Raw genomic sequence first — 16,000 nt, forward strand, 5'->3', positions numbered from 1 at the left:
GCATAAGAGTTGCGCGAACTCGGACATTTCGGACATTGCAACCTGCCCGACGCGGATAAGTGCGCTTAAGCCACGCACCACACCATACCATCCTGTCACCACCGCCCATCGAGCCAGGCCCCTGGATCCCAAACTGTCAATCGTCTCGGGCGGTTACTATTCCTGGCATGGTAAGCACTAAATCTTGCGGGCCGCGCATCTCCCACAGATCAAGCTTAAATTTTGGGGCAAGATGGCATCGTGCTAACTGGGCCCGGCTGTCAATGACCGGAACGCTCGGAACGCTCGGAACGACAGGCCTGGCCTCGCACCTGGCCGGCAGCGGAATCCTTGCCTCGCTAGGGGTCTTACTGCTTGGTCCTTGCTTCGCGTACCCATCGTACGATAAGCTTAGATCAACGACAACCCTTCTGTCGCTGGTTGCTCAGTTGGAGAGGTTCGTTTTCCATCTGCCCTCTTGCTTGTTACTTAATAGATGGTTGCCGTGGTGTTTGCGGTGCCCATGTGCGCTTGCTCGGTGTATCAGTTTGGGGCAGACTTGTCGTTCGGTCATTTATAATGAGAGTCTGCTTGCCTGTGAGCAACCACGCAGAGCCCTGAGTCACATGTGATGAGGTTGTGGCAAATTGGTGTCTGAAAACATTCATTTCATGGCTATTTGTAGTTCAGCCCTCGCCATCTACCGATCTGAAGTGGAAAAGCAGTGCTCTAGCTGATTACTTGGGTACCTAGATAGAATGCCTTATCACTATCATCAGTGTCTATCCGTGTTTTCATTGGCCAAAATGGAGGTACACCAGATACTCGGACTGGCCTCCAGGCCTTTTGCATTGAATGCAGCCGGCCTGGGCCTAAACAGACTAGATAGAAATTTCATCTTTCACAGAACCTGCCAACCTTCCTTCCTGATATCCAATTCACTAAACGACACAACAACAGTGCCTCTTTTAATCATGGTCACCTCTCAACAATCTCACTTCTTGCTGGTTTTCAATACGAAAATCCGCTGTCGAAACAGCGCTACGGAAAATACAGCCCTCTAGAAGAGCCAGCACTTCAGACAATCCGGTTACCTCAATCACCTCCATCATGTCGACGTTGGAGGACAGCAGGGTGGCGTTCCGTCCGCCCACCATGTACTCATCGAATCTCGACGAGAAAACAAGAATCAAGGAGCTCGTTGTCGCCCAAGCACCATTTGGTGCCACAAGCGCAACAGTCGTGTACGTAAACAACCTGCACCAACCATCGCAACTTAGAGGCTAATGGCAAGTGTTTTCAATAGCAACGGGTGGCACGTCAGCCCTAGCGATCCCAATCTCCACTGTACAGTGGATTACACGATCCTTGACGGTCTAGACATTAGCCGAAAGCATGTCATCGACGAACCGCTCCCCGAGCCAGATTCCAACTGGGGCGCACCGACCGAGCGAGCCAACAGCAAGAACTTCGACTGGGAAGCATTTGTGAGGTCCAAACCATACGGCATAATGGCTTTATCCATCATGTCGAGGCCTCTGTGGGCCTACCGGGAGCACCCGGGGCTCCTGGGGGAGGAGAACGTATGGATTTCCCTGCCGGTCTCGCGATGCACACCGAAGCTAATGGCAGTTATTGCTGGTCGCAAGACAATCCGAACTGAGACTCTGTCCCGCGCTAGAAGAAACTCTTGCTAGCCCAAGGACAGAGCCGAAGATGGTAGAGGCGGGAAAATAGGGATGGCTCGGTAATTATAAAAATTTGATTTCTTAAGCGATTACTCCATGTGAGGTTTCCTTCATCTATTTGAAAAGAATGTGCCTAGAACAGGCGAGACACCAAACACCTACTTTCTTGCCTTTTCAATACCTCCAACGGCATCATAAGGCCACACAAGGATGGAGTTGAACACCACCGGCGAGACTACCGTTGCCGGCATTCTGGCCATGGCCCGGCTTGGATGGTAGTCGACAGCATGCGCTCGATCATACGCTCCCGAGACCATCCTGTACCCTCCACAGTAGGACTCGCAGAAATCATTTGGGAGGTAACTGTTTTCTTTAGTACTACTGATTAGATAAACCTTTCCTATCTGCTAGTTACTTCCAGCACACGATGCATTTACCTATGGCTTAGTGGCTTTAGGCCTGGCTGCAGGGCAGTGAGCTCCAGCCCGCCTATCGCCAATGCAGTACTGCGCTTAGCAAACTTGAAAAACCCGAACAACTTCTCATTCGTACCTTCAATACATCACTTTGCCCACCGCAAAAACAAACTTAGACTGAATATGACCATAACCAGCTCCAAAGCCTTCTCGCGCAACTCATTTGCAATCACATCTTGCTGGAAGCGCTCGATGACTTCTATGCCTCATGGCGATAACGTGCCGCCTCGAAAGCGTCACCTTCCGCCCTGCGGACATGTATGCTAGCCGAGGAACAAAAAGAGCACGCGTTATCGAGCTCGTCCGATACCAAGCGCCTTCTTGCGCCACCAGTGCCGTCGTTATGTAAGCCCATGTTTCTCCATCCACCCACCAGACCGACTTGGCTACCTGAGTTACTGACACTACCTATCGCCTCTTCAGGAGCGGATGGCACTCGAGTCCCAAGGACGAAAGGATTCACTGCACCGTTGATTATTTTCTACTAGGCGGCCCGATCACTGTTCGCCGGCACATTGTGGACCCTGAAACCACCTGCCGCCCGGTACCTCGCAACAATCAGAGCTGTCATGGTTCAGCCCTCACCGCGACTTGCTCCCCCGAACAATACACGCCCCGAATTGAAGATCGCCATGGAGAACATCCGTGGATGACCAAGCCGTCAATCACCGGACGCGCACTACCGACGCCTCCGAAAAACATCATCGACTTCGCCAGTACCGCCCTTATGAAACATCAGGCCTTGCCTGTATCTAGCTAGGCGAGACGGGAGAAAGCAGGCATTGACTCGGGAGCCACGCCTGAGTTGAGCATACAGAGTTTACGCTGTCAAAGAGGCTTCCTTGGCGATGATAATATGAGAGACGACAGTGAAACGAGTGCTACATAGGACGGCAATCCGAGTAAGCCGAGCAAGCAGAACATGATTGTCATATAGATACAACAAATTCGGACCCACTACCAGAGATGAGAGCCGTTTATCGTGCACCAGAGGTGCCCGCCATGCGACTGCAAACCATCGAGCTCATGCGAAGCCAAGCACCGTCACCAGCAATTAGTGCCATCATCGTGTAAGCCACTGGTCCACGAAGCATTCTTTCACTCAAATTACTGACGCCGACCATGCCGCGTCCCAGAACCGGATGGCACGACAGCCACAGCGACCAACGTCTAAACTGTACGGTGGGCTACACCCTCTTGGGTGGCTTAACAACCGTACACCTGCACACCGTCGAGACTGAGATGACCTGCCTGGTGGCGTCCAAGAGGTACACGTTATGTTAGGGCCTCCCTCAACACGGCCCACGCTCGAATACCTGCCTTTTTATTCTTTCTTCGTCTTTACTTTGGCTGTATACCAAGTTAACCCAGCAGAAACAGGAGTCGAATCTGTGCCTTGCTGACAAGAACAAGGACACAACGATGGACACCCGTGCTCGATCCCCTAACACACTACCAACTCTTACATTGTGCGTCCGTCTGGACGTGTCCGAGAACACAACGAAAACCACAGGTTTCTTCCTGCGCCTTGAGACCAGACGCGCCTGCTGCGAACTGGAAAAGAGTTGGGCCAGATCGGAGGCTACGAGCTAAGTGCTGGCGGCCGAGGGAGAAGGGCAGGTCTGCAATTTACTAAAAGAGTTCCTGGTGCTTGAGAAGGCGTTCCTTCTTGGAGTTGGTCATGCTTTCTTGTGATCTCTTGGGCCATGTGAGGGAAAGGGAGCACGAGTGTAGCAGCTAGAGGGCCGATCAAGCACAGAACCAACCCGGAGGTAATTAGATTCAATCAAGCCATAAACAAATTCCATATGGTAGCGTCATGATGAGCACAAGAGAATACGTCCCAGCCAGCTTGTAGTAAGCGGTCTAGCAAGTCACGGTCGATACTCGAACCACCTCCTCGGCGCCCCCGAGCCAGCCATGACAGAAAGTAGAAAGCATGCCACGTCCGAGTAGACCCACTTCCGACCGATAGTGGAGGGGGCCATCAAAGGGGTAAGTAGTGAATTGACTAGCAGCAGGCACACGAAATGAGCATCCACCACGCATCAGGAGCGGACCACCCAGCGATAAGGATCAGCGGGGTAATAATGGAAAGCGGTTGGCGGCCCGGAGAGCATGGCCGTATCCTTCTGGCGCATCCTTCTGGAACCAAAATACGGAGCAGACCTCACTCGACTGCGGCGCAATATCGACACAGTACGGCGTGTACGAGGGGGTTACCGCCCTCCTCGAGCGGATGAAAACAGACGATGCCCTGAAGATAGATAAGATAAGGCGAGGAAGTAGCGATGAACTGCAATGAGCAGAGGGATTTCGGATGCAAACCGTCGAAAGTGCTTTTCAGGTCGTCTACCATTGAAAGATAGCCCAGCATGGCAAGGTTATTAACATCGAAGCAAACCTAGATACCAATACGGATGGCTCTGTCCACTAAAGCCAAGGAAATATGGAACGCCTAGAGATCGCTCTGGTCCCTTAGATAGACACGCACCAAAGAAAACCAGCAGAGTATATCCCAAGAAAACCCCAGCGTGACATGCAAACGATTATGTGCGACGACATGCACGAGATAGACAGCATTACGCATGCCTGGGCAAGACGTGGACAACAACCTACCGCGACATCAAACCGAACACCTGCAGATAGATCTCTCGGCCACGTCCTCAGAAAACAGCCCAGAAGTCCGGCCCGATGATTCGGCCGACGAGATCCCCGTAGTACCATGGCAAAATGGCAAACCAGGTTCAAATCTTCACATGGTGAGATTCCTACAGAACACTGAAGTAATCGGATCAGGACCCGACGGGAAACGCAGGATCTTTAAAAAACATGCTTGCTTGACAGCAACATGCGTTCGACAGGACAGGCCGACTTCCTTTCTCACCGACAGTTGGTCAGTTCGCAAATTTCAATCCGGCCGCGTCGATGAATTGGACGAGATGTTTTTGATTCCACCAACTTGGGATCCTCTTGGACCTCGTTCATCCCTGCTTAGCAGCCGCAGCCGTTTTTGGTGCTGGCGGACTGACATGTCTTGGCACGGGGTTAGTGGTTAAAGCAACACGATGTTTCGCCCAAGTGTCCGAAAGCTCAGACCCAGAGACGTCAATGCGGGACCATTGGCCATGTACTGGGCGGCGCGATTGATTTCTGGGCGGCGCGATTGATATACGAGCCGCAGCAGCACGTTGTTTGGAGGCGCCATGGACACGAGCGTTGACAGATACCTGCAGCGCCGTGAGTTGAGTGTGGCGTCTAGCATCGAGGCAGGGGCTTGCAGAAACCTCCTGGAACCAGCTCCTGGAACCAGACACCAATGTACATGGAGATGCACCGGCTGAGATGGCGCCCGACGACCGACTCGAAACGTCCCAGGATACGCGGGCCGTGACCAGTGACAACAGTTTGCCGGATGGATGGTCGTCAGGGAATCAATCGGGTACGTGGTCTTGTGCACATCTCAGACTCTGCCGTGGTTCGTTTGATCGATGAAATGGAAACCAGACACAGACACAGGAAACAAGAAACGAAAAAAGCCAGATGACGCTTAGATGCGGCAAACACAACTGCCGTGCTCCGATCACAGCGGCAGACTTTCTGCTAGCACCTGAAGCGAGAGAGAAAACATCGGATATTGTGATGTTGAAAGGAACGGATATTACCCAGAGCCAGGAATGCGCCTCGAGATTGCAGACAAGCCAAGCCAAGCAGCATGTTCACGGCTACTTGACTCGAAACGCATCCGACTCAACAACTCAAGCGCCATGGTCCAAAACTTAGATAATCGCAGTGGTGAAGACGAAGTCAAGCGACAGCAACATTTGTCCCAGCTCCCCTCCAAGGCCATGGACAAAAGGATGGGAAAATGTCAGAATCCAGGGGTGTCAGATGCGACAAATTTGGACGGATCAGGTTCGGAGGGGCTCCGACGAATCGGATTAATGACAGGTAGCGGTACAGTTAGACTCCTGACTCCGGGGGGCCAGCTACTACTTTTAGCGAGCCTCGGGTGGTGGGCAGTGGATAATCGTGGGTGGATGGAGGCGGCGGTGGAGAAAAAGGAAAAGGGTTTGGTGTTCCGTCCCAGATGTAAATTCGAAATCTCGCAGCAGCACAGCCGTTTTGAGTGGGCCGGCAGGGCAGGCTGGACGCAGATTGAGCAAGTACTTTGCACACCGAGAGCAGTACTTGCGGTACTGCACGCACACTGTCGCATTCTGACGACGGGCCAAACGCGCGTATCCAACTCTGCCCATCCACTACTGCTGGAGCGGATGCTGATCAGCATCCGCATCAGCATCAGCATCAGCATCAGCATCACTATCAGCAGGGCACGCTGTCTTGTCTCATTTTGACGTCAAGACCTTGCTTGTGGTGAGAACAGTCGATACATTCGAGACATTAGCAGCGACGGATGCGGCAGTCATCCATTTGTTTGCACCTCGAAAAAGATTGGACATCTCGGGTGCGGGCATAGCCGCTGCATTGCGACTGGATTGATTGATCGATAAAAAAAACACACGCCAGCCCATGTACCCGTATGTAGGGGAGTTTTAAGTTATCAGGAAAGAGATTGGAAAAGCAACAGAAGAAAGAAAAAAAAGGCAGTGTGGGGAGGACCCTGATCGTCAGTACGACTCAGCTCTCGTCGCAATCTTGCCGATGCCTGCCTTGCTTTTCGCCCAGGGACGCGGGCGGTCGCCCTCTGTTGGCTCCAGTGCCCCTACAGTACATAATGTAGGTAGTGCCCCCCTACTGGTACAAGCAGCAGCAGCTGTCCCTTTCCCCCACATGCGGCCAGCCCAGTTCGCATACGTTAGGCTAATCTATCTACGTTAGCGCCAGGGCAGCAGTCAGGGGCCCCAGTCTCTACCAGTGCCCTCCACGTGCACACTATTAGATTCTAGCAGCAATTCAATTCACTGATCTCAACGCAGTAGGCTGGAGTAGGCAGGTACAGCGAGGACTTAGCGATTTGATAATGATAATGCCCAGCAGCTGAATGAATCATGGAAAGAGGCGTTTTGAGTTATCGTATCAAGTCAATTACGCGCAGCATGCATGCATCCATGCATCCATGCAGATTCGTGTCTTGGTGGCTGAGAGACAGAAAGTCTGCCTGGTAGCGAGGGAGAGGGAGAGCGACACAAACAAATCGCAGCTAAAGCGAATACGAATTGCGCACCCAAAAGGACTCTGGGTGGACCTGGCAGCTTACGTACGATGCAGTGCAGTGCAGTGCGATGCAGTGAGCGCATGTTGGATCTGACTTGCAGTGCACTCACTGCAATGCAGGATGGAAATTGGCATGAATATGGGAATTGATTGACAGTGTTGGAAGTGTTGAGGGAAGGACAAGACATGATACATGAAGTACCTGTCAGCAACAGAGTGAGATTATTGCCCAGGACGAGAGAGAGTGCGAGTGCGAAAACCGTGCTTGGCTGCGCTTGGCAAGGAGTGAGAGGAGGACAGAGAGAGACACGAGATGCACAAGCGACGGACAGAAATGCCAGGATTAATCGCTCATTTGCTGAACCCCAGTCAAATGACGTTGGACCCAGGCCGTTTCTAGAAGCTCTCCACGGGGGGAGCCACTAGGGCTCTGCTAGGGCCAGCAGGCTACAGGCTGCTACAGGCTGTTATTAGTACATACGGGCTGCTACAGGGAGCCTTTAGGGGGCTTGCTGGGCTTGGCAGCTAATCTTGGAACGCCTTGGCTGGGACCAGATGGGCCGATCTAGAGACTTTGGCTCCCCGGGACGCTAGCCTGGTGAGCCTGTGGCCCTTGTAGGCTGCTAGGCTGCTAGGGGAGGAGCCCAAGACCCTAGCTGCCTAGGTGCTAGGCCCCTAGCCCCCCTGTGCCCGCTGCTGCCAATCACCAAGCGCGGCGAAAACTTGGAACTTGCCGAGCAGGAAGGGGATTTGCCCATTATGTGAGATTTCGCGTATCCATCATCTCGACGCCACGGACCGCCAAGGAACGCGTGTCCAGACTGAGAGCATCCTCCCGTCTTCTGTGCTGTCCTTTTGGTTTTCGTGCTCCGGTCCGTCTACGGTATCCTCTCATTGATCCTCTTTCCACACAAACACACCCACGGGGCTAGCAGGGATCATGGCCGTCCCCTATTCTGCTGCGGGCACTCTGGCCCGTTTCTGCACTTTCTGGGCTTGCTCGTTCGGTTCTGCGCATCTCTGCTTTTGATGCTGCTGCTGCTGAGCCAAGAGCCTGCCTGCTGTTGCTGCTGAGAATCTGCTAGCGGTACCTAGCATCCCAGCAACTTCGGCTCGGCTGAGGCTACTGGCCACAGTCTGCTGTTGTTGTTGTTTTCTTGTGCTCCCGCGGCCGTTCCAATCCCTTTTCAATTCTTCTTCTTCGGGTCAGACACTCTGTCCACCCACCGGCCACTATCAATGGAATTCCCCGTACCTGATGTACCTTTTCATGTATCGGCCGGTCCCAGTTTTACATGTGTCTTTCCTCTTCCTCTTGAAACAGGGAGGCCAGGTTGCCAGGGCCAAGGAGCGTTGTGTGTTCATGGATCAATCTGTATTCAATGGCACTAGGAAACCGACGGATGTTTGCCTCCTCCCCCTCCGCACAGATGACACTTGATGCCCGCAGCCTCTTACTTAAAGTAACGCCCTTCCCTTCCCGCGCTCCTACTCAGTTCGCGGCTGCCCTGCTTGTTTTTTAGATGCACGTTGTTTTTTATTTCATGTCGCTCATTTCGGCCGTTTGAAGTCCTCGTCGTCAACAGCGTCTCTTGGTTACTAAGCCAAGTGCAAGCATCTTCAGTGGGAACATCAACTTCGATCTCTACCACACATCGCGGCATTGACGATTAGACACGACCACGTCTGGTCTCTGCCATTGCCAACCAACTCTCGGTTGAGCACCTACACACACACACATCACAATGATGGACACCAAGGGTACCGTGTCGCCGGCGCAGGTGGAACACCTGATCTCGCAAGGCCACATCATCGTCATCTACGAGGGCCAGGCCCTCAAGCTCGACAAATGGCTCGACAAGCACCCCGGCGGCGGCTTGGCCATCCTCCACATGGTCGGCCGAGACGCCGGCGATGAAATCAAAGCGTAAGCTCAGAGTTCGAAGCGACAGGGTCGTCCACGTACCGGGTGTATGTACGGGTGGAATGGGCCGAGAAACATGTGTTTGCTAACGCGCCCACCGCAGATACCACACGGACCAGACGCTCAAGACCATGAAGGCCTTCAGCATCGGTCCCGTCGACCTGCCCTGGGTCAACATGGTGCCCCCCGTCCAGGCGGACGTGCCCGCACTGCCGTCCCAGAAGGGCGACAACAAGTGTAGCGGCAGCGAGAAGGAAGGCGGCGAGAAGTCCGCCTCGGGACCCTGCAAGCTCACCAGCAACGGCCGCAAGTCCGCTTCCCCCAGCCCCGGCGCCATTGAGGAGCAGCTCACCAAGGAGGCCTTCACCGCCGCCATGGAGGAGCGGGAGCGCCAAGATGACATCCGCAACATCCCCTCCATGGACATGGAGCAGCAGGCCTTGCTGCGGGAGAAGTACCAGGCGCTGCACCAGCGCGTCAAGGACGAGGGTCTCTACGACTGCCCCTACATCGAGTACGGCAAAGAGTGCGCCCGCTATGCCTCTTTATTCGGCATGTTCCTCTACCTCGTCAGCATCGGCTGGTACCTGACCTCGGCGCTATTCCTCGGCGGATTCTGGGTAAGTTTTTGCGCGCTCTGGTCACATCAATTCCTTGTTACTAACATTCCACGCAGCAACAAATCATGTTCTCTGCGCACGACGCCGGCCACCGCGGCATCACGGGCTCCGTGGCCAAGGACACCATCATCGGCACCTTCATCGCCGACTTCTGCTGCGGCCTGTCGTTCGGCTGGTGGAAGTCGTCGCACAACGTGCACCATCTCATCACCAACATGCCCGAGCATGACCCGGACACGCAGTACCTGCCGCTCTTCGCCTGGTCGCCCACCTTCTTTCGCGGCGTCCGCAGCACCTACTACGACTTCGACTTCGTCTGGGACAAGGTCTGTGAGATCGCCATCCCCTTCCAGAAGTACACCTACTACCCCATCATGGCCGTCGCCCGCTTCAACCTGTACTTCCTGTCTTGGGGCCACGTCATCCTGGGCTCCGCCAAGAAGGCGTCCGGCGCTCCCCGCTGGGCCCGCCAGCTCGAGGTCGTCGGCATGGCCGTCTACTGGTTCCTCTTCGGCTACATGCTCGTCTGGCGCACGCTGCCCGACTGGCCCACCCGCATCGCCTTCGTCCTGCTCTCGCACGCCGTCACCATGCTCATCCACGTCCAAATCACCCTGTCGCACTGGGGCATGTCCACCGCCGATCTCGGCCCGACCGAGTCCTTCGTCTCGCGCCAGCTGCGCACCACCATGGACGTCGACTGCCCGCAGTGGCTCGACTTCCTGCACGGCGGCCTCCAGTTCCAGGCCGTCCACCACTTGTTCCCCCCGCGTGCCCCGCCACAACCTCCGCAAGGGCCAGGTCCTGCTGCGCGAGTTCTGCGAGGACACCGGCCTCGAGTACCACTGCTACGGCTTCGCCAAGGGCAACGGCATCATCCTGTCCCGGCTGGAAGAGGTCGGCAAGATGGTCGAGACCCTGGTCAAGTGCCAGTCGCACCTGGTGCAAGAGTACACCGAGGGCGCGCCGATACTTCACTAGACGACGTAATGATAGCGGAAAATTTGATTTCATGTACCAAAAGTCGGTTATACAGAACTACATAATATAAAATGGGAGCAATCCTGTTCATGAACGTAAAGATCAATCTCATATCGCAGTGCATACAGTGAAAGTAAAAACGTTGTCATCATGCTGACATTTCTAACCCTGCACTCCTTGAATGACCACTTTGAGAGTATCCTCCTGCGCTTTCCGCACCACCTCGAAGGCCTCCAGCGCCTCTTCGAACTTGAACCGGTGCGTGATGAGCTTACCCGGGTTGACCTTGCCCGAAGCCACCAGCTGGACCGCCTCGGGATAACAGCCGGTCTGGTACCGGATGCTGCCCTTGATCGTGAGCGCCCGGATGCATGCTGTGGTGATGGGGAAAACCACGTTCTAGGATGGTCAGCAAACATAGGTAAGGAGTCGTATAATCGCGGCACTCACCTCTTTCCCCATGCCCGCCTGCACAAAGGTCCCGCCCTTCTTGGCCGCGAACACGCCGGCCTGGATGCAGGGCTCGGCCCCGGTGCACTCCAACACCACATCGGCGCCCTGGCCAAGACCGTACTCCCGCACAATCTTCTCGCCCAGCGCCCGCGCGGCCTCGACCGGATCCCCGTCACTCTTCTGGGAGGTGTCCACGACATGGACGTCGTCCGCCGCGAAATCCCTCGCGAACTTGGCGCGGGCCTCGGACAGGTCGACCCCGACGACCCGGCTGGCGCCGTACGCCTTGGCGACGGCCTGGCAGAGCACGCCGATGGGGCCGCAGCCGAAGACGAGGACGGTCTGCCCCCCGCGCAGGCCGGCGACTTTGCAGATCTGCACCGCGACGGCGACGGGCTCGACGAGGGCGCCGGCTTCCATCGTCATGTGGGCGGGGAGGGGGTAGGTGTAGTCGGCGGCGACGATGTAGTACTTCTGGAGGGCTGGTTGGGTGTCAGTCAACTAACCGTTTGCAACGTGACTTATCACGAGAGAAAACGTACTCCCATCCCACGGAGGCGTCGCCGCGAATATCGTATCCTCGCACAGATTATACATCCCCGACCGGCACTGCTCGCACCGCCGGCACGCCACGCCCGGCTCGATAGCCACACGATCGCCGACCTTGACATTCTTGACCTTGCTCCCGACCTCGTCGATGGTCCCCGCGCTCTCGTGGCCAAGCACGATGGGGCTCTTCAGCACGAAGTCGCCGATACGGCCGCGCTGCCAGTAGTGCACGTCGGAGCCACAGATGCCCGTCTGCTCGACGCGGACGCGGACGTCGTGCTCGGGGTCGCGCAGGGGCGGGACGGGGCGGTCCTCGAAGGTGACGTGCTTCACGGACTGGAGGACGAAGGCTGGGTTCTGTCGAGGATATTAGTAGGTAGGTGGCTTGGGGCAGATAATCCGATGCACCTACGTTCTCAGACATCTTGGCTTGATTTGGTTTGGTCTGGCGACTTCGTGGACTGTTCAAACCTTGCGATAGTTCTTTGGCGTTTGGATGTCGCTTCTGGGTAAACTCTGGGCATTTCTAGTGATGTAGTTAACTGACCCGCGAAGCTACCCCAACATGCCAAGCCCGGTTCGTCGATCAACAACCATGGTTTCCTCCCATCTTGCGGGGGAAAGGGGCCAACCCCACCTCCTTCTCCGCACTCCAACTCAATCGGAGTATCGAGTCGGTAACGATCGTCATCGTCTACCCTATGCAAGGAACATGAGATGTTGGCTTTTCGGACGCCAAGCGGCCGTGATCCTACTCGACGGTCGGAGATGCCCCTTTGGGTAACCCGCGTGCGCGTCGTTTCGTGGTCAATTGGGAAAAGGTGTCGCGTTGCTCTCGGTGTGATTGAGGGCGAGGCCTCATCAAGGCACGCATGATCTCGTTTGCAACGCTCATGTGGGATTCTCGTGGATCAAAGCTGGGCTTCCCAGCAAAGCATGGAGGCTGACAGATGTCCCCGTCGATCTGAAGCCCAACCAACAACATACGACAATGTCAGATCTTGTTTTATTACCAGGAACGCTGGCGCGGTCCCTCGATATGTCGTTTTGAGAATCTCTCTCGTTCTTTCCCGATGTGGTCACGTGTCAAGTGTATATACTCCTATATGAGGGATGAAGTTCAGGTCAGACCTCGTAGATCTATCTAACCAAGTCCATGCCAATCGAATGGGCAAAGCGAGGCCACACCAAGTTGCTTTTGCCGGGCCACAACAAAACGACCGTCTTGGGCAACTGCCTGGCAATAGAATCACCAACTACGCTGTCGAGCAGCTTGTCATATTTCTCAAACGCCTTCATCAACCTGATCAGGTTTGTCTTGGCGCCAATGTCGCGTCGTCTCAGAATCGGCCCACTGTCCCAAGCTATTCCCCCAAAGTCATTATGTCATCGGGCATATTCTCCCGCTGTGGTTCTGCTTACTGGTCCGAGGGCGACTGTCGTCCGCCTCCCCACTTAGACTCTTCTTCCCTGGCAACATCAACATCCCCACCTTCATCTGGTAGGGAGTGGGGAGTGCTGCTTGCGGGGTGCATGATGCGACAGTCCCCCCATGGGGTTTCTCTCAAGGTCAGGAAATGGAGGCGGTTGGTCTTTGCTGGTGCTGGTGCGATGGAGAGTCACGCGATGCAGGGTGGTATCATTGACGTTGCGTGTTAGCAAGTTGCATTTCTATATAACACAATTGGGGAATGTGGCAGGGTCGAAACCAGAGTGCTTTTCTTCCGGATTCTTGCTTTCTTCTGCTCAAGCTTGATCCCGGACATTCATATAAGCCTTAGACTTCGGTCCATAGTCTCCAGAGGTCGTCATCCAATGCCACCCAAATCATGAAGGACTCACAGATCGTAGGCGTGGCCCTCGCCGAGGTGCTGCCACAGACCACCAGGTCCTGGTACCAGCAGACCCATCTTCTGAAGCTGAATCTCTTGCTCCTTGTCCCACTCCTGTCCTCTTCCGTCGCCGGATATGATGGTGAGAGTCCTTCGCTTAGTAGACCATCAGTTCCGAAATCTCTTGTTTACTGACCATGGGTAATCTCTTAGGTTCCCTCATGAACGGCCTCCAGTCTCTACATCAATGGCGCGCCTTCTTCGGTCAGCCGACCGGTGCCACGCTCGGTCTCGTCAACGCGGCCCAGTCCATCGGCTCCGTCCTGGCTCTGCCTATGATCGGCTGGCTGGCCGATACGTATGGCCGCCGAGCCGTGCTTCTGGCCGGTATCTTGCTGGTCATCGTCGCCACCATTATACAGACCGCCTCTGTCAACTTGCCCATGTTCATCGTATCACGTCTAGTCGTTGGTTTTGGTGGGATGTGTAGGTTACTTCATACCCAGATATCACAGCGATGTGAGTGAGAGAAGAGATGATACTAATCATGAGCCATATATAGTTGCTGTTCATCCTAGCCCCATGCTCATCGCGGAGTTGGCCTACCCACCCCATCGCGGCAAATACACGAGCGCCTTCTGGACAATGTACTATCTAGGTAAGCACAAGGAAAAAGAAGGCTACGATACGCTATGACTTCTCCCCAGTCACTGACTTTCCGGTCTCTACAGGAGCCATTCTTGCCTCGTGGACGACGTTCGGATGCCAAACCTACGAGACCGACTGGTCATGGCGGATCCCCTCGCTCTTGCAGGCCGGATTCCCACTCATCCAGTTGGCGTTCTGGTGGTGGGTGCCCGAGTCTCCCCGATGGCTCGTCGCGCAAGACCGCACCGCCGAAGCCACCGCGCTGCTCGACAAGTACCACGCTGCCACCACCAACGGCAACGAACCGTCGCGGCTTGTGCAGTACGAGATGGATGAGATCGTGCAGGCCATCCAGCTGGAGAAGGTAGCCAGCGCTACTGGCTGGGGCGCTCTGGTCTCAACCCCGGGCAACCGCCGGCGCACCCTCATCGCCTTCCTGGTCGGCTTCATGGCGCAATGGAACGGCATCGCCGTGGTGTCGTACTACCTCGCCCTGGTCCTCGACACCATCGGCATCCGGGACACGTTCCGGCAGACACTCATCAACGGCCTCTTACAAATCTTTAACTTCGGCGCCGCGCTCTCGGCCGCCTTCCTCGTGGACCGACTGGGCCGCCGCACGCTCTTCCTCTGGTCCGGCATCGGCATGCTGCTCAGCTACGTCGTCTGGACAGCGTGCTCTGCGGTGGTGGACTCCGAGGGCTCGAAGCCCGCAGGCATTGTGGTGGTGGTCTGCCTCTTCACGTTCTACTTCCACTACGACATCTCGTACACGCCGCTGCTGTTCGGCTACCCGACCGAGATCCTGCCGTACAACATCCGCTCCAAGGGTCTCGCCGTCGAGCTCTTCGCCATCTACGGCTCCCTGACCCTCATGGCGTTCGTCAACCCCATCGGCCTTGACCAGCTCGGGTGGCGGTACTACATCGTCTTCGTCGTGCTGCTGGCCGTGTTCCTGCCCCTGACCTGGTTCCTGTTCCCCGAGACCAAGGGGCACAGCCTGGAAGAGATCGCGGTGCTCTTTGATGGGCCCAAGGCTGCAGGCGGTTTGGCACCGACACGAAGTCAAGGGGACGATAAGAAGGTTTCGTCGGATGTTGAGCACCAGGAACATGTGTAGGCTGCATCAGTACATTTTAGGACAGTGCTCAAGAATCGCTTTTCCAAACAGATAGCTACCGATTTATATTGAAGTAAACAGTTCAGACGAAATCATTGACTTCTCAAGCCCATACAGATTTACTTGTGGCAGCTTGCACATCTAGAAGACCTTCGATATAAGTCTCCGCCACGGACATTGAAGCTACTCACAATCCTGCTATCTGTGGAGAACCTGAAGGCGTGTTCTGCCGTGATCCACGAAACCTTACGTCGTGATATTTGAGATTGTTCCTGTTCCAGCCCGATCTTGCTACGGACGCTGGCAATCCACGTTTCGAAGCCTTGGCATCTCCAAACAGTGTCCGGGGTAAAGTTGGGGTCGACCAGGGCGGCAGTCGTCCGCGACTCCACCGTCGGGGAGAACTCCGACGAATGACGTTATAGTTGTTATCCCTGTCGGAACGTCCTCGTCTCGAGGCATCTTGTATACCTGCTGCTCCGACGTGGGGTGCCAGCGTCACGCGCCGTTGTCCGCTGCGTGTGTCTCATGTATTAAAGACCAGCCAAGGAG

The 16,000-nt window shown here is 55.3% G+C and overlaps 4 protein-coding genes across 4 annotated transcripts; 3 read left to right on the forward strand and 1 right to left on the reverse strand.

The window, feature by feature from the left end:
- Nucleotides 1-1,134: 1,134 nt before the first annotated feature.
- On the forward strand, nt 1,135-1,676 carry PG997_007145 (uncharacterized protein; the record flags this gene model as incomplete). The annotated part of the gene is made up of 2 exons (XM_066811460.1): nt 1,135-1,223; nt 1,286-1,676. The coding sequence occupies 2 exons, from the start codon at nt 1,135-1,137 to the stop codon at nt 1,674-1,676; spliced, it is 480 nt and encodes a 159-aa protein (XP_066670383.1).
- A 7,390-nt stretch (nt 1,677-9,066) lies between these two features.
- Nucleotides 9,067-10,846, forward strand: PG997_007146 (delta 8-(E)-sphingolipid desaturase; the record flags this gene model as incomplete). The annotated part of the gene is made up of 4 exons (XM_066811461.1): nt 9,067-9,248; nt 9,349-9,865; nt 9,922-10,614; nt 10,667-10,846. 4 exons carry the CDS (start codon nt 9,067-9,069, stop codon nt 10,844-10,846), a joined length of 1,572 nt encoding a protein of 523 aa, XP_066670384.1.
- Nucleotides 10,847-11,008: 162 nt separating this feature from the next.
- Nucleotides 11,009-12,272, reverse strand: PG997_007147 (GroES-like protein; the record flags this gene model as incomplete). Its single annotated transcript, XM_066811462.1, has 4 exons — nt 11,009-11,245; nt 11,297-11,781; nt 11,842-12,205; nt 12,261-12,272. The coding sequence occupies 4 exons, from the start codon at nt 12,270-12,272 to the stop codon at nt 11,009-11,011; spliced, it is 1,098 nt and encodes a 365-aa protein (XP_066670385.1).
- A 1,405-nt stretch (nt 12,273-13,677) lies between these two features.
- PG997_007148 (uncharacterized protein) lies at nt 13,678-15,448 on the forward strand (the record flags this gene model as incomplete). The annotated part of the gene is made up of 4 exons (XM_066811463.1): nt 13,678-13,822; nt 13,894-14,166; nt 14,243-14,338; nt 14,388-15,448. The coding sequence occupies 4 exons, from the start codon at nt 13,678-13,680 to the stop codon at nt 15,446-15,448; spliced, it is 1,575 nt and encodes a 524-aa protein (XP_066670386.1).
- Between the last annotated feature and the right edge of the window lie 552 nt (nt 15,449-16,000).

The sequence above is a fragment of the Apiospora hydei genome (assembly GCF_038363865.1).
Source record: "Apiospora hydei strain CBS 114990 chromosome Unknown utg000005l_segment0_segment0, whole genome shotgun sequence".
In the NCBI taxonomy this organism is placed as follows: domain Eukaryota; kingdom Fungi; phylum Ascomycota; class Sordariomycetes; order Amphisphaeriales; family Apiosporaceae; genus Apiospora; species Apiospora hydei.